General features: G+C 37.4%; 5 protein-coding genes across 5 annotated transcripts; 3 read left to right on the top strand and 2 right to left on the bottom strand.

Annotated features, from left to right (window-relative positions):
- Positions 1-5,527: 5,527 nt before the first annotated feature.
- On the bottom strand, positions 5,528-8,212 carry MELLADRAFT_112321 (uncharacterized protein; the record flags this gene model as incomplete). Its single annotated transcript, XM_007416798.1, has 1 exon — positions 5,528-8,212. One exon carries the CDS (start codon positions 8,210-8,212, stop codon positions 5,528-5,530), a length of 2,685 nt encoding a protein of 894 aa, XP_007416860.1.
- A 5,531-nt stretch (positions 8,213-13,743) lies between these two features.
- On the top strand, positions 13,744-15,209 carry MELLADRAFT_68250 (uncharacterized protein; the record flags this gene model as incomplete). Its single annotated transcript, XM_007416756.1, has 2 exons — positions 13,744-13,813; positions 13,894-15,209. 2 exons carry the CDS (start codon positions 13,744-13,746, stop codon positions 15,207-15,209), a joined length of 1,386 nt encoding a protein of 461 aa, XP_007416818.1.
- A 920-nt stretch (positions 15,210-16,129) lies between these two features.
- MELLADRAFT_68249 (uncharacterized protein) lies at positions 16,130-17,135 on the top strand (the record flags this gene model as incomplete). The annotated part of the gene is made up of 3 exons (XM_007416755.1): positions 16,130-16,132; positions 16,228-16,651; positions 16,747-17,135. 3 exons carry the CDS (start codon positions 16,130-16,132, stop codon positions 17,133-17,135), a joined length of 816 nt encoding a protein of 271 aa, XP_007416817.1.
- Positions 17,136-19,615: 2,480 nt separating this feature from the next.
- MELLADRAFT_73299 (uncharacterized protein) lies at positions 19,616-21,177 on the top strand (the record flags this gene model as incomplete). The annotated part of the gene is made up of 4 exons (XM_007416762.1): positions 19,616-20,139; positions 20,248-20,320; positions 20,411-20,567; positions 20,638-21,177. 4 exons carry the CDS (start codon positions 19,749-19,751, stop codon positions 20,974-20,976), a joined length of 960 nt encoding a protein of 319 aa, XP_007416824.1.
- A 751-nt stretch (positions 21,178-21,928) lies between these two features.
- On the bottom strand, positions 21,929-24,040 carry MELLADRAFT_68247 (uncharacterized protein; the record flags this gene model as incomplete). Its single annotated transcript, XM_007416754.1, has 1 exon — positions 21,929-24,040. One exon carries the CDS (start codon positions 24,038-24,040, stop codon positions 21,929-21,931), a length of 2,112 nt encoding a protein of 703 aa, XP_007416816.1.
- Positions 24,041-24,515: the final 475 nt, after the last annotated feature.

The following is a 24,515-nucleotide window of genomic DNA, read 5'->3' as shown; positions in this document are numbered from 1 at the left end:
ATTTCTAGGATTGCTAGACTGATCATTGGCAGGAATGGAAGAGGGGTTGAAAAGAATACAGTGAGGATCATTAGAGAGGCGGCTAGAGCTTATAATCGGATTCTGGTTCATCTTCGTGAACATCCTTCTCATAAGAAGAACAGGGGGGCAATGGGGATGGTCAGTCATTTGGGAAACCGAATGGATTCGGTTTGGAAAATTGGACGGGCTGGGGTTTTGAGGGTTTGGGTACCTACCAGAGAAAGTTGGATGAGTAATGAAGAAGTCGTGGAATGTGAACGAGAACTTTGGAGGTAAGTGAAAAGAACTGTTCTGAATTCCTTTTTAATAGTAAGAGAAAGAGAGTCAGTTTTGTTGATTGGTTTTTTTTGTTTGTTTTGGTTTTGGTTTTAGGTCTCAGGTTTGGCCTTGGTTAAAGAAAGGTGATATTTGTTGGAATACGGGATTAGGTGAATTTGCAAATGAAGGTAAATTGATTTATGATGGAAAGTATTTGAGAGATTTATCATTTGAATTTGATTCGATTGGACATTTACCTGTAAGTGTGTTTTGCTTGGTTTCAAACTGCCTTCCCAAAGAAAAAAACGTCAAGTTTTGAATCTACCACTGATTTTATTTTATTTGGTGGGGGGGGTTTATTAAGTCATGGTTAAATATGATGAGTTTTCCACCGGTTTATTATCATCGGATCATCGAATCATCTACCCCAAGTCCGATTTTTTATTTAGATTTGTCGGGATTCGGAACCGATGTTCATCGAAAGATGAGGTTGTGTAAAGATCAAATCGAGATGAGTTCACCAATTACTCGCTACAGAGTTCAGAGATGGGTTTATAGAACGATGATTGAGATCTTACCTGGTACTACTACTACTAATCGCGGGGATGGGGATGGGAAGAAGAAGATTGAAGAGACAGTCGATTTGGGGTGGGCTGGAAGGGTCGTGCTCGAGGTGGAGGGTACTAGTGAATGTGCTAGAGAACTTTTGAAGAGGTGTTCTAGGGAATGGAGTGTTGAAATTGAACAAGTTGGGTTCTTTTGGTCTTGATTTTTGTGCTCTTTTTTCTTTTTTTCTTTTGATTTTCTTTTGATTTTTTTTGAGGGGTTTGAAGAAAACAAAAGAATTGATTTTGTGTTTTGGTATTGGTTTGGAATAGAAAAATGGGAGATCAGGGTCTGGGACGATTCATTTGACTCCTTGGAGGATTATTAGGGAGAAATGTGGACCTGGAAAGATGTGGATTAGGTAAGAGTTTTTTTTTGATTTTTGTGAAAAAGGTTTGATGGGTTTTGTATTGAATTGCATTTTTGTTTCGGTTTTTTGTTTATGAATAGACCTGTTTTAGATGATGAAAAGGTTTAGGAAAACTTGGGTTGAGCTTGAGTTGATCATGGTTTAGGTTTTTAGGTTTTTCTTTTGGTAGCGGTTTGGGATTATCATTCTTTTGGTTTGGAGCGGTTTGGGATTATCATTCTTTTGGTTCGGTTTGGTTTTTTGGGTTTAGGTAATTTGTTTTGAGTATAATTTTAAGTGAACGAAAAGAAAGAATCAAGTCAGATGTTTTAGAATGTGTGATTGTGATTGTGTGTGTGTTTTGATTTGAAGTTTTGAAATCTTCAGATGGTATACATACTAGAAAATAAGTAATCTTTCGTATAGAAAAATGAAGGATTTCATTATAAAGAAATGAAGGATTTCATTATAAAGAAATGAAGGATTTAATTGTTGGAGTTTTTTTGACTTTTTTACTTTCTTAAAAAAGAATTTTTAATGGTTTATACTTGAATTGATTTTTTTTGTAATTGGGTATCTTTGTTTTGGTATGCATTGAGTTTGATTGATTGATGAAAGTCTTGGTTTGAGAAAGTTTTTAGATTATACAAATCAATTGGATTCTTCATGGGGGTTTTTCTTGGCTCATGTGTTTTTCAGAGAATGTTTTTTTTGAGTTGATGAATGGAGTTTGGACATACACGAGTTTACAGATTTCTAAATCTTGTACAGCCGTTAGAGCATCTCCTATCGTCTCGGTAAAGGGCTTCGGTACGGTAAATTTTACTGTACCGAGCCTCAAAATCCCCAATCGTGTCTAAAACACGCTTCGGTATCTATCGATTCGGTCAAAAATCTGTAGAGGTCCAGCAAATTTACTGGACCTCTACCGATTCTGCAGACACTCGATATACCAAAGCTACCGAGGTGTCTCCAAGTTCCCCAAATGGCAAATACCACCAAATACCTCACTACACTACATCTATCTCTTCCATCTCTACTATGTCACTACTTCCATCTCTACTACACTACATATCCTGTGTTTTGTTCGATTTCCACTACAATACATTTCATCATTTCATTGTCATCTCGAATATCAACTCCTCATCATCAATCAAGATGAATCAATCACATGATGTTGACAATAAAACAAATCAAAACGGGCAAAATTTACCAATGTATCATGACAAAGATTGGTGCGATGACCGATCACTTCATTTCAAACTACCCAAACTCGCCATCTTAGAGATCTCGAATGAGAGCTCGTTTATTTGATTGTGGTTTGTCATCAGCACCCATGATCGAAAAAGTTGAATTTTGATAAAATTTTGTATTAAATCTCGGTGCGACACAAATTTGTATTTTTATGCCTTTTATATATTTAGTAGCTGTAAATCTTTACCACGAGTTTTACAGGAATTTTATTAGAGTATGAAGTTGTCTTGTGAATTTGTGTCAAGTGATACCTACTTGTTGGAGGTCTAGTTGGCCAAAAAGTGCCCTAAAAATGTTTGTACTTTTGCCTTCCAACCCTTGAATTTTTATTCATTTTTTTTATAGAATAAATACTAGAATGTGCTTCTTGGGAAGGGCTTTTTAAAAATTTGAAAATTATAAGCTACATATGTTTTTATGTAGGCACATTTGAATTTTAGGCATTTTTTTAACTTGAAACCCCTTATATATTGATTATTACAAACTGTACCATATCACAACAATAATGAAGATTTTGAGGGTCATGTTTGTTGACCATTTTTTTTATGTAAACAAGGAGAAAGGTTTTAATTTTTGATGGATTGAAAAAATGCTTGAATATAGATTTTTCTTAAGAATGTAATAACATACTTTTTCACTTCTTAAAGTTTTTAGCAGAGTAATTTGCCAGACCAAGATTGGGTCAGATTGAGGATTTTGAACAAGCTGCTCACTAAGGGATTAAGGCATTGAGGGAATGAGGGAATGAGCTGTTGGTTTATGAACATGGTTTAGTGAGCTGAAGAAGGGTTGGATTGAAGTATAAATTTCTAGTTGATCTCATTGATATTTGTGATCAGTTTTGAGGATTGATTGTAAGGGTTTGAAGAGAGATATCAACCATAGATGATGAATGGATTGTCTTAAAGAAGCTTTACATCTTCTTCATACATATGTGATTTGGATAACTTGTTTGAAAGAACTTGATGTGGTTTCCATTGTGCTAGATCATGTGGTGTGAATTACAAGAAGTAATCTTTGTGAATTATTACTCAATTTATTTGGTTCTGTTTGTATATGTTTCTAAGGATGTCAAGGGTTTGGAAAAGATTTCTTTGGGATTGGGATTGGGCTCATTGTTGTGAGTTGAGGTGTAGATCTTTATAAATAGTTTGATTTTTTGACAGATTCAACTGAAAAGTTCTTGATTCTGGTGACGTCTTGCCCTGAAGACTGGCAAAATCTAACATTTCATCACATCACACAAAAGATTAAGATCAAGATTTGTAAGAGCATCCACTATCATGACAGTATTTTATTGTAAGTTTTGCGTTTCCTAAGCGCAAAATTTGATCATGCATGTAACAACTAATTCACTTCTTAAGGTCTTCAGCAGTGTAATTTGCCAGACCAAGATTGGGTGAGATTGAGAATTCTGAATATAAAGGAATCAGTTTTGGTGCGGGTGGCAAGGGAGAGCGGGGATTACCCTGATCGCCCTGAGGCCTGAATTGTGCCAAAAAAAAATCAGGAGTACAGAGGGCAGCCACACTTGGCGCTGAGCCTCTCCACTGGAGCCTGAGGACTCCCCTACCTGTTGCTCAAGAGAAATGCTACAAGGATTGGACACTAACAATCAAGGTTGAGATAGGATAGAGCTCAAAACTTGACTCTTGTCTGACAGGAGGGTGGTGGGCGGCAAACAAAAATGTTCTAACTGAAAAGATGTTGGATATACAATTAAGTGAGAAATGTAGAAAAGCTGTATTAAGGAAAATATTTTTTGATATGATTTTTGGATTCTTTTGTTGATTATAAGATTATGAAAATCCACATTGCTGTCCCAGCGTAGTCTTTGTACTTTCTGACTGAGTTAGGTTCCTTTATATTGTTAGTTTAACACTCCTACAAGAAAAAGCCTGTTCACTCACTCTTTAGGAGGTTAGTGAATTTACTTGTTCAATAACATTGCATTTTCAGCTTGAAACTGACAAAGCCCTGAGGCTCAACTCAGGCATCTCTGGATTCCTTCTTGAGAAAAAACCCAGGTCTAAAACTTGCACAAAGACTTTTGGTGCATTTTTCCTGGGATCATGAAGGGATCAACACATGTAGAAGATGAGACTGAACAAAATTGATAATGACTAACAGTTGGATTTATAGAGGAGGGAAGTGGGAAAATGCAAAACAAAACTTAAGAGGACTTGAGCGGTAGAGTTCTCAAACATAAAAAAACGAGTTGTAAGTCCCTCTCTGCAGGCTCCAAGGGAAGCCGTGAGAGGGACTTTGTCCAGTCAAATATTACATAATTGTTGTGCTGCAAAAGGTTTTTTGGGTGTTTTTGGAGCCTTGTGTATATCACAGTAGCTTTTATATAGTTTGAAGACACACATGTAATGACTTACATGCTGAGCCAGAACAATCCCCAACAAAAGGTTCAACAAAAGAGATATTGTCCTCTACTTGTCATTTTTTTCAGATTTTTCTTGTCACTTTTGAAGGCCAAATTTAGTGGTCCATTCCTGCGTTTTTATGTGTTATTTCAGGAAAACCTACAAACTCACCAGGCTGAGTGCTTGGATTTTTCTACATTGACCAAAATCTGCCAACAGAAAGAACATAGCATGGTTTGACTTACCTGATTTTTTCAGATTTTTTAGACCAATTCCAAGCATGTCATTTGAAATACTAGATTCAACCATGTTTTGCCATGGAGAAACACATGATCTACACCATGTGTACTGTTAAATAAAAATGAGGTGTAAATTACTCTAATCTCTGTGACATGTCTTGTACAACTTCCACTGGTTGTGAATTTTACCATTGAGAGTCTAATGGTTGTCTAATTAACAATAATTTGATACAAAAACCACTAAAGGTGATCAAAATTCAGATAAAATAAAGGAAAGAGAGATCTTGATTACCAAAGGGATATTTCTTTGTTTTGGGAGCTTAATGCAATGGCCTACATGTCTGCCTGGTGTTCAATCTTTTCATCTGAGCTCATAGGTACTACTTAAGTTTATGCCTTTGGTTTTGAGTTTCAATTCCAAGAACCCATCATACCAACAATCTTGCCCAAGTCAATGGTGATTCATCAGGTAAAACCTTGATGACAAAATCAAATTCATGTGGATCTGATTTTTGCAAGTATGCTAAATGATTATTCCAAGACTTGAGTAGACTTTGTGCGCAATGAATTGGCATGCAAAAAACTGATGGATCTTGGTAGGTCAATAATTCATGAAATAGCTGCTCAGGATCTGAGTAATCTACTACACTGTTTTCAGATATTGAAACTTTTCCATTGAAAAACTCGTGAAGTTTTTGGTCAAATTGAAAGTCTTTCCATTTTGTAAATATTCCTTCAAGGAACTCCCAAGCACTCTTGAGGATCAACTGGAATGTATGTTCTGATTGTTCTTTCTGGTATAGTGCTCTTACAAGGCCTATAAATATCACACTGACCCTATACTCAGCCACACTGATAGCCTTGACAATTCTTTCAAAAATCATTTTGTGGGGTTTGATATCAGAAAGTTCCTTATCTTCTTCCCAGAGTGCCTTTCCATCTGAAGAAACATCACCTTGATAGGACCCCTTGTAACATTCCAAAAGATTATCAATTAATGAAACAAAGAAACTGTGAACCTCTTGACACAAAGCCATTCCCACAGGTGAGTGAAATTGTGCAGAAGAGGATAGAGACTTGCAGATTTCATACCAGTGTGTGATATTTGCTGGTTCAGGTGCTTCAGTCACATATCTCCCAGTCACTTTAACTCCCTTGAATGCAATGTTCCTTATGTCTCCTCTTCCATAAAACCCACCATGTCTTTGCTTCACATATGTATCATGAAATTTTTGAATTTGTGAATGATACCATGCAAATTTGGTTACAAAAATTTGTGAAGTTGTTCTTTGCTTATCCCATTCAAGTATAAGATGATGGACTGGATCAAGAGTCAATTTTCTAGGTTCCTTAAGGTGGCATAGGTGATGGAACCGGAATTCTGGGTTACTCCAGTCATACTTTTTCTTGCGAAAATTTATAGTGCTGTCAAAATCTGTGACAGTTTTGATATGGGAATTATTCAGGTCTGTTATATTCAAGGGTCTCCATTTCTCAAAGTTTAGTTTGATCAAATTCCAACCCTCTTTCAAAAGTATATCTAAAGAGAATTCATCACCCCCACTGTTTGCAAAGACTGCAATGAGGCCTAGAAAGCACATGGTGACCTTCAAGTGAGAAATTTTGATGGCTTGATAAATCAGTTTAGCTTTGGATTGATCCCAATTATTATTTTCAAGCATATCTTTTTCTAGCTTTTCAAACCACTGGGTTGTCTCATAACATAGACCTGGTGATGTATTCACAAAATATGCACCAATCCTTTGCAGCACTGGAAGTAGATCCCTTGATTTGGTACTTGAACGGAAATCCTTTCTTGATATATCTACTAGAGGGAAGCGGACTAGACTACCTGAGCAGCTGGAGGTAGGGATTTCTTGTATTCTTATATGATTGGGCCCAAGGGCTACACGGCTTTTTGGAATTGATCTTGTCTCTGATTGTAGATTTAATTCTTGTAATAGATTTTTGCCTTGGAAGTCCTTTGCACTGGAATGTAATTTTCTTGCAGGGGTGTCAATATCACTAAAATCTGTCTGAGGCAAATCACCAGGCAAGACGCTCTGTAGAGAAACCTGGTCATGTAGTATATTCTCTGGTTTCTTTTTTCTTTTTCTTGATTCTGTATTTGAAAGACCGTGATCCACATCAAGTAGTCTCCTGTGAGTATCTCTGTGTATATCTTCAGAATCCTTGTTGTGGTTTTCCAAACACCGCTCTGGACCCAGTAAATCATCTAAGGATATTGAATAATCCTGAATAGGATCTAAAACTCTCTCAATTTCCTTTGATTTTGAAGCTTGAAAGGTGCTTGGAGCATGAAATGGGAAGTTCCAATTGATTTGTGACCTCTGAAACACCTCAAATCCTGGTGGTTGATTTTTGTGATTCTCCTTCTTGATAGTGTTTATGTTTTTGAGCTTTTCTTGGGTATCAATGTGTTCTTGAGTTGGATATAACAATTCAGAGAGTTCTATGTGTGATGATGGGGATATGCAATGCACATCTTCACCCTCCTGAATAATTTGGTCTTTGTCTGCCAGAAAGTTAGGGGATGAAAGCAAAGTGGGTTGAGAATACAAAATATCATAGAGCTCTATGAATGTGGATGGAGAATTGCAGTTCCCCTTTTCACCTTCCTGGAAAATATGGTCTTTCTGCCCCGAAGAGTTGGGTACTGCAAATTTCAATAAGTCAGGTTGTGAGAACCTTTCTGCATGACTTTGAGTATTCCCATATTTCCTGAGATCATTGTCTGTGTTTTCATCATGAGATCTCAGAGAGGCTGGATATCCTTCTTCAGAATGGGAAAGGACTTCCTTTTGAGAATAAACTTGTGGTGTCCAAGGGCTGACAGAATCAGAAAGGGGGTACTTGTTTGCTTCATTCTGGTTTTGGGAATGATCAGTCAAGATATTTTGACTGGGTGATGTATTGAGCTGGCCCATTATCCCCCTTTCATGGTCACTGTTATCCAGCCATATATTTCCTTCTGCAAATGCTTGGAATATGCTCAATGGAGTGGGTTTATTTTCCAATGCTGAGTTTTGGGGTGAAAGGTTTATCAATAAAAGTATCTGCCAAAATATATTCAATCTTACAGTCTTTGACATCTTGTGAGGCATTCCTGTCACTAAGATTGTTGATAAAAACAAGACAGAGGAAAAGGAATGGCCAAATTTAGTCAGCAAGTAGTGCCAAAGATTCAGTGTTTTCAAATACATACTCAATGAAAATCAATTTTGATACAAGATTGGGAATGATTAAGTGGTGCAATAAACTAAGTGAAGAAGAGGATAAAGAAATGAGGAGATTTGATAGAGATGAATTTAAATATAATTTTCATCTCAGCCACTTGCCTGTGGGACTCCATGCTGCTGCTCAAGGTGTAATTTTGAAATTCTGACCTGTTTGGGTGATTGTATGGTAAAGTGAGACAGAATTATTATGTAAGAACCACTGCTCAGTGTTAAGTACACTCATTTGTTGTCCAGGGCCGATTGCATGGAACTTTACAAGTATCAAACTGGGCAGTTACTGAAATTTTATTTGATTCAAACTCTACAACTCCCAGACAAGTTTTAAAGGTTTTTGACTGACCACCATGTAACAAATTTGAAAGCAGGATATACTAGAACCTGGTTTATGTGTTCCTGTGAAATGAAATCAGTATACCTGCCTATTGAAACCAATATTACTCCAACACCAAATCACATGTTCTATATTTAGGCCAAACAATATCAATGAAGACATTCAGCAATACGGTTTGGAAGAGCATAATGGTGGCTATTGGTAATTAAATCAAAGACATATTTTTCATGGTCCAATATCATATCAAATTGATTCAAGAAGTTTTGGGCAAATGAGAACCAAGATCAATGATAGTCAAATGTGAATCAACACCCCCGGCGCTCCCCCCAAGATAGCGCAGGCGGAGCGGTAGCAGAGCGCGCGCCCTGCCCGCGCTAGGCCTTTTTTGATATAGTGGTCTTTCACCCGTGCTATAGCTAGGGCCAAACCCTTAAGAAATATAGCAATTTTTTTTGCTCTGTGTAGCAAAAGATCACACCGCTATAATGCACCATAGCGTGACAGAGCGCCAGGAAACTCATAGCGCACCAAGCAAGACCAAGGAATCTCTTGACATCACCGTCAGTGTCCTATCTCTTTCAATTTCTTTCTCCATATTGGACCATCACACTTCCAGCCGAGTTCAATGCAACAGGTGCCCAAAGGCACGACGGCACCTGTGTAGTTCCATGTAAACTCTGGGATGAACAGTAAGAGGAGAACCCGGTACCCGAGAAAAGGTACTGGGCTAACGACACATCGTTGCACCACTAGTTCGGAAAGACGAACTTTGAATTTGAAATTTTTCACTTATAAAAATTTCTTCATCCCACCTTCACCAACTTTTAAAACAGTAATAAGAGGTAATCACAACTTCATTTCAATTCATCTCCCTCAATTTTTCTTTGCCACCCCACCCACCCCTGCACCCGACCACGCAGAGAGCCTACTTGGTCTGAGACCTGCGGCCTAACGGCCCCCCCCCAAACACGCCATGTAACTTAGTGCTTAGAAACTAGGTTGTGTGGTAGATGGTTAAAAGACTAGTGTAGATTCTCAGAGTGATAGACTGAAACACATAAGAAACAAAAATGGAAACATTAAAACAAAAACTTAAATAACAAAATGAGAAATAGAGAAATATAAATTGAAATGAAAAACCTAATGTGAAGGGAGTTTAAATGGAATACTTGAACCTTTGAATTTGACTTTGAATGTGCCTATGCACGTTAAGTATCCTCACTGGTAGTATGGCACACTCAGCGCTGACAATTCTGATTTGGTATTGATCTCATGTAGGTCGGTTATAGGATCAACAGTGGCATTGATGTTTTAATTGATTATAAAATATGGATCAAATAGCCCAGATCATGAGGACACAAGTGGCAGATCCGTCATACAGAGCGTCCAAGATTCATGGCTATGGTTCAATACTTCAAAGCTGGCCATTCACATTTATATCACCAAACTTGTTATCATGCAGCAACTCAGCTGTGCGCGACCAAAAACGGTAACAGCAACTCATCCATCATGAATGATGTAAAAATGTTTAGGAGATTCAATTCATCAAACTGTCCACTCCATGAATCCAATAGCAATGAACTCAAAAGACGGATCCGAACCAACAGATCCTCAAGTGGCAACTCTTTCAATAGCCCTTCATTTTTTGACAGGGAGAAACTCTTGATGTTTACTACAGCTACCGAAATCGAGTATGTAGAGCATGAATTTCTTGAGTCACCTTCTCAGAAACAAGAGTTAGGATTCAGCTGTGAAAATGATCCAAAAACTCTCAAAGGGAGAGGCATCAAGTCTATCAAAACCCGGCTTCAGAAAAAGGGTGAAGGCTGTAGAAGTGGTATAGCTCTGTACACCAGTATGCAGCTGTATATCTTCTGAAGGAATCTGGTTTGAGAAAAATCGGCGTCAAACCAGCTCTGCAGTTGGCGTGGTTTATCAATCACCTAAAAAATAGTTCTAACTAGATGAGTACTCACCAGATGTATGGATCTCTGTGGTCTTCTACAGACAGGTACCTAAGTAATCCTATCTGAGTTGAAATTGTAGGTTTTACTTCTAATTGAGTAAAGGCTGGTCTGTTATTCAGATAAGAAGGTCTAGGACTACCTTTGATAAGCAAATTGGGTCTCTGCGGGTTTTGATCTGATTTCAAAGATGAAAGGTTTTAGATGAGACTTTCAAACAATAAAGTGCTTTCAAAATCAAAATAAGACAAATGGAATAGATTCTAGTTTACAACAAGTAAAAAAAGTTCTCATTCTAAAAGTGATTAGCTGGGTTTTTGGTTTGAAGAGATGTTATAGAATTTGGATTTCTAAAGATGATTGGTTGGTTTAAATTATAAGATACAGATTTTTGGTTTCTTGCAAATTTCATTCCATATTTACTTTGATTATGGATGAAGTTTTTCTGATGATCATTGTGATTGTACTACTCAATAAGGCTTCAAACAGAATCCTGACTGGTTTTATTATTCTATTAAAACATGTCCTTGCTCAGAGTTCTTTTAATGAAACCTTGCCTGGTATGTCTGTGGCTTTAGAAGATATAAAAACTCAGAGTTTTTTTATTAAACTTGCAAAGTATCACTTGTGGTGTTTCTCTTTGGGAATGGCTAGTCAGGCTTTTTTTTGTAAGGGACACCATGGGTAGTCAATAATTCAATTCACTCTTGACACTGGAGTGTGAGGTGTGGTTTTTTCAACCTAAGGAGTCCATAGACTCATTCTCTAGGCTGACATGGAAATTTCATTCATGAATGGCTCAAGCTTTTTTTTCAAACATTTCATATGAATCATTTGAAATTTTTAATTGATGGGTTTTGGGTAGAAATTCACAAATTGGTGAGTACCTAAAGATCTCATAATGTTACATTTAAAGCTCAGGTTTGAATTCCAGCACTTCTTATAGTTACTCAGCTGATAGTTTGAAAGGCTTTTCTATGATCTGCTTCTCAATAATAAGGGTACTCAAAGTAAGTATGACGTGTACATACTTTTTGCTATATACTTTTTTTGGCGGGGAAGACGTGGCCAAAAGTATATTTTTTTCTTTGTCCCCGCCAAAAAAAGGATGTAGCAAAAAGGATGTAGCGCTACATACTTTACTTTGAGTACCCTTAATAACAAGCCAATTTGATTACACAGGCTGGTTGATTGAGGAAGTTACTTTGTGGATGATTCTTGATGAGATGCAAGAATCCTAAAATCAACCATTTTGGCTGGCTTGCCTTCAGAGGCAATGGACATACTGTAAACTTCAGCCTTCCTTTGATCTGCACTAATTGTGTCAAATACACAGTTAGAAACATAAATGTATACAGGCTGAGTAGGCACATATACCTTTCCTTGGGTACAAAGCCATTGTTGTGTAGAAGTTATGGCAGGTTGAAAAGCTCCCCAGCCAAAAGTTTCTCCAAAATTGGTGGATAAGGTAGAAGTACCTTCCTTGTAGGCTTGCTTGCCAAGAAGGACTTTGCTGCCAGGTTAGCTGAGGCCCTACTTGAAGAGGTTTGTCTTTGGAAGACCAAAAGATTGAGTCACCATTCCTTCTTTTGCAAAAGTATAAGGAATTAGTAAAGTGGGTTTGGATTAGTAAACTGTGTTGAACTTTGGTAGTTTTGTCCTTACACTTCAATCTTTCTGTGCATTGTTTTCAGAATCAAATTCTACAGGATCCATTGCACCCACAAGATGATTCAAAAATCTCAACTTACACTCTTCCAAATCTCCCCAAAGCCATTTCAGATAAGCAGGACCAAGGCATGGAATGCAGAATCACACTCCTTGCACCTTTGAACTATTTAAACCAAAGAAGGCAGAACCATCCAAGATTTAAACCATCAAGGTTTACTTCACACCACCTTGTTGGTGTATTTACAATATGTCCATGGCCTGTGATAGTGAGAGCCAAACAGCCAAAAATCTTGATTCTAGACTTCTTGGGACCACCAAGGGACTTTGATGGCCTGTGATGGTGAGAGCCAAACAGCCAAAAATCTTGATTCTAGGCTTCTTGGGATCACCAAGGGACTTTGTTAGGTTAGTTCAAAGCAAGTCAATTGATAGGAACAGCCCCAATTGAATCTTGATACATTTTCCCTCCTTGATTTAATTCTTGGAACTTGATCAAATCAATCTCAACTGTTTGATGAAGTTAGGGTTGATTTAAAAGGGTTTGAGTGAATGAAAAGAGTTCTTTTTCGATTTTTAATAAGATAGATTGATCGATTTCAATTAAATGGGTTGGAATATCAAATGAAACAAACACTTGTTGTTTAAACCTTTGTGCTTTTTTTAAAAGATTTCGAAAAAACAAATTCGAATCAGTTTTGGAAATCAGAATGAGATGGGTTGGATGTATGAAGGATTGATAGGATGGAGGGAAGGGTACCTAGTTTTTTGGATAGAGATTGACTGAAGGTCATGGATGGTGATATTGAGTTTAAGAGAGTCGAAGCGGATGGAAAAGACTTTTTTGAAGACCCCATCGATCGTTAAAACCAATTCAATCAATCCGGATTCTAATAGTAATAGTAAAATGATGATGGAAAGAAGATATAGGACTTACCGAATAAGGAGGTATTGCACAAGACCAATCATTGGCTAATGAAGCTTTTATAGAATCGTGATCTGACTTTGAATGGGTTCCGATCCAGATCATCATCGAATCTTTTAGTAAGGTAAAATGGAATACGAAGTCTGGTAATGAGGTTGTGATTGAAGAAGTTAGGATGAAGGTGTGAGTATGAGATTTTAGAGCGCATTGCGGGTTCATTTTTGAGGTTGGATGGTCGAAAGGTTGGGAATGGATAAGCTTGAAAGTGTGATTGGTGATTAAGGATGAGGAATTGGAAAAGGAGTTGAGATAAAGTACATTTTAATTTAATGTAGTTTCACTGTTTACTTTTCGATTTGATTTTCTCTGCACTTTGATTAGCAAGAACACAACGATACTGAAACAAATCAAATAGAAAAATACAATCGAACCAACGAACAAACGAAAGAAAGAAAGAAAGAAAAGAAAGAAAAGAAAGCAAGTTTTTTTGAAATAAATGACCACACTAATCTCACCAGTTAGTATGTTCAGATCAGATTCGATTCCAATTCAAACTAACTCATCAAGTAAGTCTCCATCAAAATCAAAAACACTTTATCATCACTTCACTTTATACTAAAAACCGATCCATACTTGTCTTTTTTAGGTTCAACTTCCACTCGATTTTCATTATCACTACCAATAGATTCAACCACCACCACGACGAATCCCAAATCAAATCATTATATCTTAAAATCCAATTCATTAATCTCAGCATTAATCTCACCACATCATCATCATTCAAACCATCAACATACCCATCATCAATCTAATCATCTATCAAACCCACCACACCAAACTCTGAGGTCTTCTTCATCCAATCATCAAAACAGATTACCAAGACCAAGAGCATTAAGTTCATCACATTTACCACCCCCGTTCCCTTCACCATCCGGTACATTCTTACCACCTCCTCTGGGCCATTATTTACCACTAAGGTTACCGTCCCATTCAGAACGAAAATCACGTTCGAACAAAGAAAAAACTAGATCTGATGTGTGTCGGGTTGAAGATGAAGAAGATCATCGTCAAGAAGGTTTGAGATTGGGGTTGGGGAATAAGTGGCATAAGAGGTCTTCTAGTTTACATACTTTACCTTCTTTGGATCGATCGGAAACTTACCAAACTAGAAAAAGATCACTTTCTAGTACTGTGATGGATACAAGCTCAAATCAGAATCCGATTACCAAACCACAACAACAACATCATCCGATCTTGATACGTGATTTCGGGTTTCCGTTGAATGATGAGCGACATTATAGGACTATCCAAACGGATCAACTGAGAACGAATCCCTCAAACTATTCAAGACCTTTGATGAAACCGAACTCGTTGGAAGAAAGCTTTCAATCACAGTTATGTTTACCACCGGAAGAAGAAGGGGAAGAAGAAGAAGAATTGAGACTTGGTTCTAATAAACCTAGTTTATGGACTACTACTATGAGGACTGAACGAACTGAAACAGATCATCGCGAGGAGGAGGAAACAGGGGAAGAAGAAGAAGATGAAGAAGACGGGTTGAGAGAAGAGATTGAAAGAAGAAGAGAATCGTTAGACAAAAGTTTACAATCGATCGGAAGACCGTCGATCGGCTCTAACTTGGATTCATCAGGAAGCACTTCCTCGTCCCCAGGATCATCAGGCGAAGAAGAAGATGAAGGGTTATGGGTAGCCTTGTATGATTTTGTAGCAGAAGGAGAAGGCGAGATGGGAATCTATGAAGGCGAGATCTTGAGAGTTTTGAAGGTCGTTTGTGATGGATGGGTGATTGCGAGAAAGGTTCCGGGTGAATTGGATGAAGATGGAAGGTTTGTCGAACGGGTTTTGGACCCGACTTGTTTGGCTGAAGAGACTAGGATTGATGCTGCTATTGAAGTTATGCCTATGGGATTGTGTCCTCAGAATTATTTGGCTAGGATTTAATGGTTCTTTTTTTTTGCGCTGGGGGGATTGAGTCTCTTTTTTTGGTTTCTTTTTTTTTGGTTTCTTTAGATGGATTTTTTTTTCTTTCTTTTATATTTTGTTTTGGATTTGATTATTATTAAAAAAAGTGGACCAAGTTGGATTGTTCCGGGGGTTTTTTTGTCCAAAGGGTTTGACTATTTGGTTTTATTTTTTTTGTTTTCGTCTCGATTTTTATTTGATTTACATAGCTTTTCTTTTTTTGTGTGTGGGGGTTTGAGTTTGGGTTTTAATTTATTTTGGAGATGAATTATTAATATATATAGAAAAACATTCTAAATTGATAAAGAGAAAGAGATGTTTTTTTTGTTCTTACAGTTGGTTGGTTTGGATGAGATCAAAGGGTTTTTTCGGTTTTGGTTTTTGGAAAGAAAAGATGATTTGGATTTCATGGGTTCTATATGTTGTTTTTGGGGTTTTTTATATAGAAGGTTTGGAACTTGGGTTTGAATGGGATTTTGGTTTGTTGTATTATAGGAATGCATTATTTGGAAAAGAAAGATTTGGATTTGGATTTGAAGGATGTTTGATGAGGATCCTTTTGTTTTTGGGAAAAAGATGAAGATCACCTAGGTTCTAATACTATTTAGAACTCTTTATTTGAAAAGGTATTGAATGTGGAGTCACTATGAAGGACTGAGGGCCAAGGCTGCTATCAATTTGAAGCACCTTTTACGCGTCCGGGCGATTTGATGTTGAACTTGGTCTTGGGGTGATGAGAAGTTCACATGTACAATTCTGTAAAGTTATGGATCTTGTTTGAAGAGATGTGTTTAGAGAGGTTTCACGATTTCTTCTTGATTTTTTCAATCAGCCACTGCCAGCAGTGAATTCGAATTTCTCAAATTTGATAATCTCAATTACGAATCAACATCTTCAAAATGGTACGTGTTTTCCTTGGGTGTGCTCAACTGAATACTTCTGATAAAAAGAAACTAATTATCATCAAATTCATTGGGCACGAAAAAAAAAATCAAAGTCTAGAATCGAAATTTTATCATCAGCAGGACTTAGACAAGATAATAGAAGACCATATGAATTAAGACAACTTGATTTTAAAATACTGAAATCATCACCTAATTCATTAGACGGATCATCAATCGTTTCACACGGATTAACCAAAGTAACTTCATCAGTTTCAGGACCAAAAGAAATCACTTCATCATCATCATCAAATCATAAATCGAATCTTAAATCTCATACTAATAATGTTGGATCGATTCAAGTTTATGTTAATATGACGAATTTTTCACAATCTGATCGAAAAAAACTTTCCAAGGTTGATAAACGATTAATGGATTTGAGTTTTTCTATTCAAAATACATTCGAAAGTGTGATTATGTTAAAGTTGTATCCTAGAAGTTTGATTGAAATCTTTATTGAAGTTTTACAAGAAGATGGAGGTAAATTCATGAATTTCGATTCAGTTTTTTTATACATTCATGATGATTGAAAAGTTAGATTCTGATGCTTGTTTTTTTTTCCTGTTGTTCTGTAGGTTTATTACAAGCTGCTATTAATGCTACTTCATTAAGTTTAATTGCTTCAGGAATTTCGATTCAAGATTACATCCTCGCGATCTCCATTGGATCTTTATCTAACCCTAACTTACCCTTACTAGACGTCACGAATTTAGAACAATTAGATTTACCTTCACTTACGATTGCAAGTTTACCTAGATCTTCAAAGATCAGTTTGATTCAAGTCGAAAGTAGATTGAATATAGATGAATTTGAAAAGCTTTGTAGGATCGGATTGGAAGCTTGTGAGGTTTTGAAAGATGAACTTTTAGGTGAAGTTAAGAGATGGATGTTGGATTTGAATTCCATTGTTGGGTTTGATGATTCAGATTCGAAAAATGTTCAAGATGTTAAGATGGTTCTTTGAATGATTCTTTTCTTGTTTTGATTTTGTTAATATTTTTTTTCTGATCTGATCAAAAATTGAGGTTTCTTTAATTACATACATAGTACAATTAAGATACCCTTTTTTGAAATGTAAAATTATTTCTTTCAAACTTTGATTGGTACAATTAAAAGATCCTTACATATTCAATTTTTCTTTGGTATTGAAACTTTAAAAAACCTTTTTTCTTTGGAATCTTCTCTTTCATTCAAATTAGAGTGAAGTCAATTCTTGTAAAAGTTTGTTTCCTCATAAACCAATTTTATTCACTGAACATAATCTACTTTCTTTGCAAGACAATCCCTTAAAAAGTGTGGATGGAATCCTAAGATGTTCCCAAGAAGTCAGAGGTCATTTTGAAATTTTTGCTTTATGCTTTACATTGGGGAGAAACGCTTGACAAGAATGACTTTAAGGCTTGAATTTTGTTTGAGAGTTTGGTTTCTTAAAACATTAATGACAAGAAGTAACCTGCTATCCCTAAGGCTATACCCATTCCCTTATTGCACTACAAAATCATATGGATATAGGGTGCCCAGCCAACAGATTGTCCACTGTGACATATTATGGTACACACACTAGATATGAATTGTGAACACTCCTTGAGGGTACACTATCAATTGATACCCTTGATGAATTACACTATGACTTCAACTCATGTTAGTCACTATTATCCCAGTCATTGTTCATGAAATCAATAAGCAATAGTTAAGATGGTGCAGTTCAAACAGCGATCAAAAGAGATACAAAAAATGATGTCTGTACATGGGTGGAGATCAGTAGGAAGCAAAGGAAAAGGGATAAAAATTTTCCAATTGAGCAACATATAGAGTATACTTATAAAGAGAAATCCAAGCCCAAGTCACTTGTGGCAGTGCTGTGGTTAGAAAGGGGAAGACATATTTGAACCAAGGCCTCAATTCATATCTTCTTTGTTCATGTATTTTACTTTTAAAGATTCTTTAGAACACTTGTCACCTTTTATATCATAAGTTTCTTGTGCCTGTGGGCTTGCCATACCAGGATTTGTGAATGAAGTCAATGCTGGCAAATGAAGGTTGTAGGTGCATGAAAAAGTTGATCAATCCTCTTCTGATTCAAATGAGATGATCGGCTCAAATCTATGGTCTTGATATTCCAGCCTTTTTCATCCATTTGTGGAGCTTCTTTGGTACTGGATTCAGAAAGGCTTGAACAAATTATAGTTGAAAAACAGTGTGTTATTCAGCCATAATGATGGGCAAGTTGGTAAAAGTTTTACAGGAAGTTTTCCTCTGCAGCTCAAGATGGCAATATCTCAATAACCCTAAAAATGGTTCAATTAGGGGATACAAAGTTAAATCTGGGATTTTTTCCCAGTTTCCCAGTTTTTGTTTTTGGCTGTGTTTGGTACTTTCCCACGCTCTCCCAGTTTCCCAGTTTCTGTTTTTGGCTGTATTTTGGAAACTGGGAAACTGGGAAAAAAATCCCAGACTTAACTCAGGATGAGCCCCGACCCCCGAATGCCGGGGACTGGGCTGCCCGGCCCACCGACTTTTTTTCAAAAGTCAGAACGAGGACCGACCCCGGTATTCCCCGAGCTTTTTCTGGCTCATAGGTCAAGCCCGGCTCCCGTACCCTGACCCCCGACGAACTACCAAATCCCCGGGAAATTACGGGGATCCCCGAGTCCCCGGCTATTTCCGGCAGAAACCGCTGAGCACAACCTCTCCCAAGCGTGTATTTATCCGCTTTTTACAGCTTGATTTTTCCTCGGGTTCCCCGAGGAGAGTCACTTTCTTTTGACTCTCAGAACGACTCCCGGGCCCGATAATCCCCGCGGTTCTGCGACCCTTCGAAGGCCAGAACGACCCCCCGACCCGACGGGCTGTCCCGCGGGTATCCCCGATTTGGCGGGTCTCGGGGCTCATCCTGAGATTTAACTTTGTATCCCCTAATTTTAATGTTGACTCTGTTGCCATTTTTCTATGGTCGGTCTAGAATCATTTGAGAGTTGGTTGATATCACTTGTTGCTTTTCCTCAAATTGTCTATGAATCTTGTTTCCGGGTATATGCGTTTTTTGATGTCGTCATTTTTCAAGAATGTGTGTCATAGCGGCACAGCTTTTGATTTTGATATGACATCAGTCCCCAAGGCAATCGAATCGCTTGTGGAATGTTGTGTATCCCATGATGTATTTTTTTTACATTCCTAGGGTAAACCAGTCTTAACACAGCCCTAATTTAACTTTCCAATCTTTGATAAAAGCTCTAGACTTTTTTTGTGAGCTTTTTTTTGCACAATTCACCCAAAGTAGAGATTCCAGGTCGTTTCTGAGGAAGCTCATTGCAGGTCAACAAGTCAAATCACGATCGGAACCTTTACGCGCCTTGATGAAATTCCAGTTTCAAGGGCACTGCAAAATGACATATATGTATTGAAGAACCTCTTGTATACCGATGCTGGTCGTTCGGTCGGCATACTGAATATAAAGTCGTTCATCTTCTTTGCAAACTTTCAGTCTCGTCTGCAAGATACATCGACAAATCTCTAGAAAAAAACCTTGTCACAAACTTCTTCAACAAAACATTCCTAAATCTCGTCCTTCTTCATTATGCCTTCTCTTACCTTTATCGGCTTGACGGAAATCTCTGCCCAAGATTTGAAACCCCAGCCTCAGTCCTCGCGAATCTTAGGGTTTCCTCTTACAATAAATATCAAATCAAGCGAGCCATATTACCATACATCATATTCGTTGTCTCGACCAGGTGTTGATCTTATCTTGGCCTCATCCGATCGTATCCCCTGTCGATTTGCAATCTCTTCTACCGAATTGGCTTTCCATCCCGAAGTCCTCACACGTACTAATCGAGTCAAGATCCAATTTGACGCGGGCTTACCTTTGATTCAGTTGGATGCATCTAAGGAGGTTATTGAGATCATCTTAGCATGTCTTGATTCAGGTCTTGTGCCAGACCTCTCTGGGTACACGTTCGATGATCTTGGTAAGTCATTTTTCTCGAATAACTTCAATGCCGACTTTCCCATATCAGGATCTATCACCATTGATATCTCTTGTCAATTGAAGCTAATTCAATCCCTTATCCTCTTAGTTGGTGCGTTGGAGGCTGTCGCGGGACAATACGAACTTGAGCATGTAGAGCGACACTGTCTTCTTGCAATTGGGTGAGTTACAGTTTTGCAAAGTGTTCATCAAACTATCTCAAGTGCTGATCACCACTTTCTACTATTGGACTTGATGGCATCCTTTTAAAGCGCTTACTACAAGCTCAAACCGATTCACGTCTTTTCTCTGGCTGTGATTTACGGATGTACCTGGATGGCAAAACTCGCGTCTGGTTTTACACTAGCCCTCGACATTAGTCTTCCACAGCATAAGTGCCTTCTTTCGAGCGAAGCCTATGATGCCTTAGTAAGTCTCTTCATCCATGTAATATACTGTCTGGTCAAGTCTTGGAATTGATAGGATATTAATACTATAGACTGAACTTCATACTTATCGAAGGAAGAAAGCTCGTGAAATCTTGAACCAATTAAGATTACCTGTGATCATAAATCATCAAGCACAAAATTGTTCACAAGTTCAATTGATCGAATTCTGGAAACCTTTAATTTCAAGAGTCAAGAGACTATCATGGAATTCTCAAACAAATTTGAAAATCAAACAGTTATTTACAAATGAATTAAAAAAGGCTTCGATTGAAGTACATTGTAATGAATGTTTAAATTTGATGGATTCTTTGGTTGATCAAGCTGATTTAGAATTTGATTTGGTTAGGTCTTGGGCTCTTCCTACTTCTGATTCATCTTATCCTTGTTAGACTTTTTATCATTCTTATTTTGTTGTAATGGTTGAATATAAAAATGGAGTGATGACCTAATAAATCCTATTTTATTGATGTATACCAATGTTCATAACACAACTTCAAAAAATTGATCACAAGATTCTTGTGATAAATTTTGTTTCACTTTCAAATTGATGAAATCACGAGCTACTTGAAAACGCTCAAGTTGTCCATGTTTCTTTTTTAAAGTTTGAGATGTAAAAGATGTAGAAGAATAAAACCACCTTGCCATGACATAGCACTACCTTCTGGCATGAATAAACAGTATCTATCCTCAAGAGCCACATGATCCTATATGGTGACTATGGATTCACCTCAAATGTCCAAGATACAATTCTGGTACCCAATCTTTGTTGGAAGATTCCCAGAGTAAGTCACAGGACTTTCTAAGGCAGTGACCAGATATGAACAGATTGTACCACTTATGAAGATAGTTCACCTGGATTAGTTAGCTGATAGGAAACAGGGGTTTCAGATAATGAACTCGGAAGGTGGTGTAGTCCCACATGATTTCTGAATGATACACCTCATTCTGCATTCTCATCTCTGAATGATGTGATGAAGTTCAAAAAAGAGGATCATAGAGGACAAAAATGAAAGGTCTATTCACTTCTATTTTTTGGGGCATGCATCTTCATTGCACCAGCATTAATATCTAACAGTATGTACACATATTAAAGGAACTGATGAATGGGATGCAATGTGTAATCATTATGTGTGCTGTTGGAATATATACATGTAGCTTGTGTTGTGAAAAGGGGCCAGTTATAAACAACTGTATCTTGCATTCTCCCCGGACCCCAACATTAGCAGTCCCTTGGGTGAGTGAATGTATCTTTGGTAGAGTTAAATATTTCTGAAATATGTAAAAAGAGGAGTGACTAGTTGAATTTCAAAGTTCATTTTGTACAAGTGTTGAGCTTTCCTGTCAAAGCAGTCTCTCTTGTATGGCAATCCAAAAACTCCCACTATCATCAAATGTTTTTTTGTTTTCCAAACTCAATTCTGTCCAAGCTTCCCAGCTTTTGTAAAGTCCCCAATATACAGAATTTGAAATATATGTATAGTTTTTGCCTGTTAATCTGATAAGGTAACTAAGTAAGATACTTGGATCATGAGTCTCAGCAACAGCCTCCAGATTTGGCTTTTTTGTGCTTAAGGCTTTCAACAAATCTGATGAATCCCAATTTTTCATGAAGTCAACCAGGAACTTCAGACCATCTACAACTACAGGACTGGTACCATCTGCCAATTCCTGTGAAGGATGAAGTGATTGAAGAACTCCAATGAAACCATAAGTCATTGTTCTCTTTGCCCTATTCAGTGTTACTTCAAACCCCATTTCAAAATCCATTGGCCAGTCCAATTGATTACTCTGTACATTTGTTCTGATCCTCTCAAATATCTGTTCAACAATGTGAAGTGAAAATTTCTTAAGATGTTTCAGAGCATGTTGTCCAACATTTTTAAGTTTGTCAACACAAGCAGTAATAATCTGGCTATGAGTCAAATTCTTCTTTGGATGAGTTGTTGCTTCAACTGCCTGAACACTGGGACTTGGAATACTCCTTTCCAAGCTAGATGATGGATCTAATAAGGCAATCTCTGAGTTAGGGAAAGCACCCTTCTTCTTTAGTGCAGTATGCAGCTTCTTGCAAAAATCAGAAAGACTCCCAATTTGTTCACTTGAATGGTAAGAAAACTGTGATTTCCATTTTTCTGTCATCTTCCACATAAGTTTCAGTGATACAGTTGTGTACCTTCCCAAGTTCATTGTATAACTCAGAAGCAAAGAGCTATCATTGATATCAAAAGCATCTGATATAATTGAAAGTGCTCTATAAGAATCTTGCCAGTCAATGGTCCTCCATGGTTCAAGAAGATTAGTGATAAATTCCCAACCACTCCTGATTGAGGTGTGCTTTCCATCCTTTGAATGTGGGTAAAGCAACACAAGCACACCAAAGAATGTTGTTGTAACTTCATGGTACACCCTGTGAACTGCATTCTGTGCCTTTTTTGCCAAATGATTGTCTAAGTTTGGATTCAATTCTCTATTATTGACCTCCATGTCTTTGTATAGCAATTGAAACCATGAATTATCCCCATGCTTTCCAAAGTAAAGTTTTTCCTGAACTGCTGCCTCTATGCCAATGTTCCTTGTACTTCGTGCCAAATACTTGGTTCCTGGCATTACATACAATCTTTGCTCAATCATATTGACTCTATCATTAGAGATTTTTGCAACTCTTCCACTATTTACAAACACATACTCTTGAGATCTGTGAAGTTTGTCCTTGGATTTGGATTTTTGGATTTTTTTCTGCTTAAAAGCTGAAAGACTTTTTCCAACTCTGGGAGATGGAATATCCTCAATCATATCAAAGGATTCACTACTGCCATCCAACTCCATATCATCTGGTACATACCCTTCATTCATAGCTGATTGTTCCCTTTTCTGAGTGTCTCCTTCCAAAGGAATTCTGGTGTGAGGATCTGATTGAGCATGTGAATATCTATCATTTTTGAATCCCCCTTGAAGCCTCTGTGACCCATCTTCATCCATGGAGGATTCCACCCTTGCATCTCCTTCAATGGTTGACATGACTACAGATGGCTGAATAGTAGAATCAGGGGGTGAATTCAAATCAAGTTCCCTTGAAAGCTGAGGTGAACCATCATCATCTGTGAAGGATTTAAGCCCCACATGTTCTTGGGTAGATGGCTTGAAAGCAGTCTTGGTGATAGGATCAGGGGGAAAATTCAAGTCAAATGGAAGGATTGTTCTAGATGAAATGGTTTCTTGATGACTTCCACTTTGATCAGAAAGGGAATCCAATGGCAAAAATTGATATCCTTGATTATCTGTCACTCTGAAGGCTTGATTTCCACAATGCTGAATTATGGGTATTTCTGGAGCTTGCATGGCTTCTGCGTGTGAGTCCATTAAATTGAATTGTGAGACATTTTCCATTGGTGAACATGATATCTCAGTGGCTAAAACAAAAAGTGTGAACAGACGTAGAGTGAAAGGGGTCATTGTTCCAGCTGAATCAGGAGATTCTAAAGAAACCGTCTTGAGCTATCTTGGATGACTTTTGATGTTGGACAGAATTCCTTGATGTATAATATTAGCTACTAAAATTCTTTGAAATGTGTTAAAAAAGGGAAAGAACTTCAATGAGTGACCTGAATCAAATATATAATAGCCATGATACTAGAATCAATTCAAAACCTGGTTTTGAGATTGGATACAAAATATGTGCAGCAGGCTTCACCAAGCTTGTTTCAGATGACTACAGCTATACAGGAAAACTTGGACATGTTGTGTAAGATTGTCTGTATCTAAGGCTGATACTTTTGTTTCATCTGGAAATACTGATATTTGATCCCAGATATTCAATATTCCCTTGAATCAAGTTAGGCAACATGCAGTAAACACATGATGCTGTATTGGTAAAGGCATAATGATTTATATATGTGATTTCATGCCTGACACCATGATCTGATTAGTA

The sequence above is a fragment of the Melampsora larici-populina genome (assembly GCF_000204055.1).
Source record: "Melampsora larici-populina 98AG31 unplaced genomic scaffold MELLAscaffold_64, whole genome shotgun sequence".
Lineage (NCBI taxonomy): Eukaryota > Fungi > Basidiomycota > Pucciniomycetes > Pucciniales > Melampsoraceae > Melampsora > Melampsora laricis-populina.
Note: the sequence above shows the minus strand (reverse complement) of the source record. Positions and strands in the feature narration are given on the sequence as shown.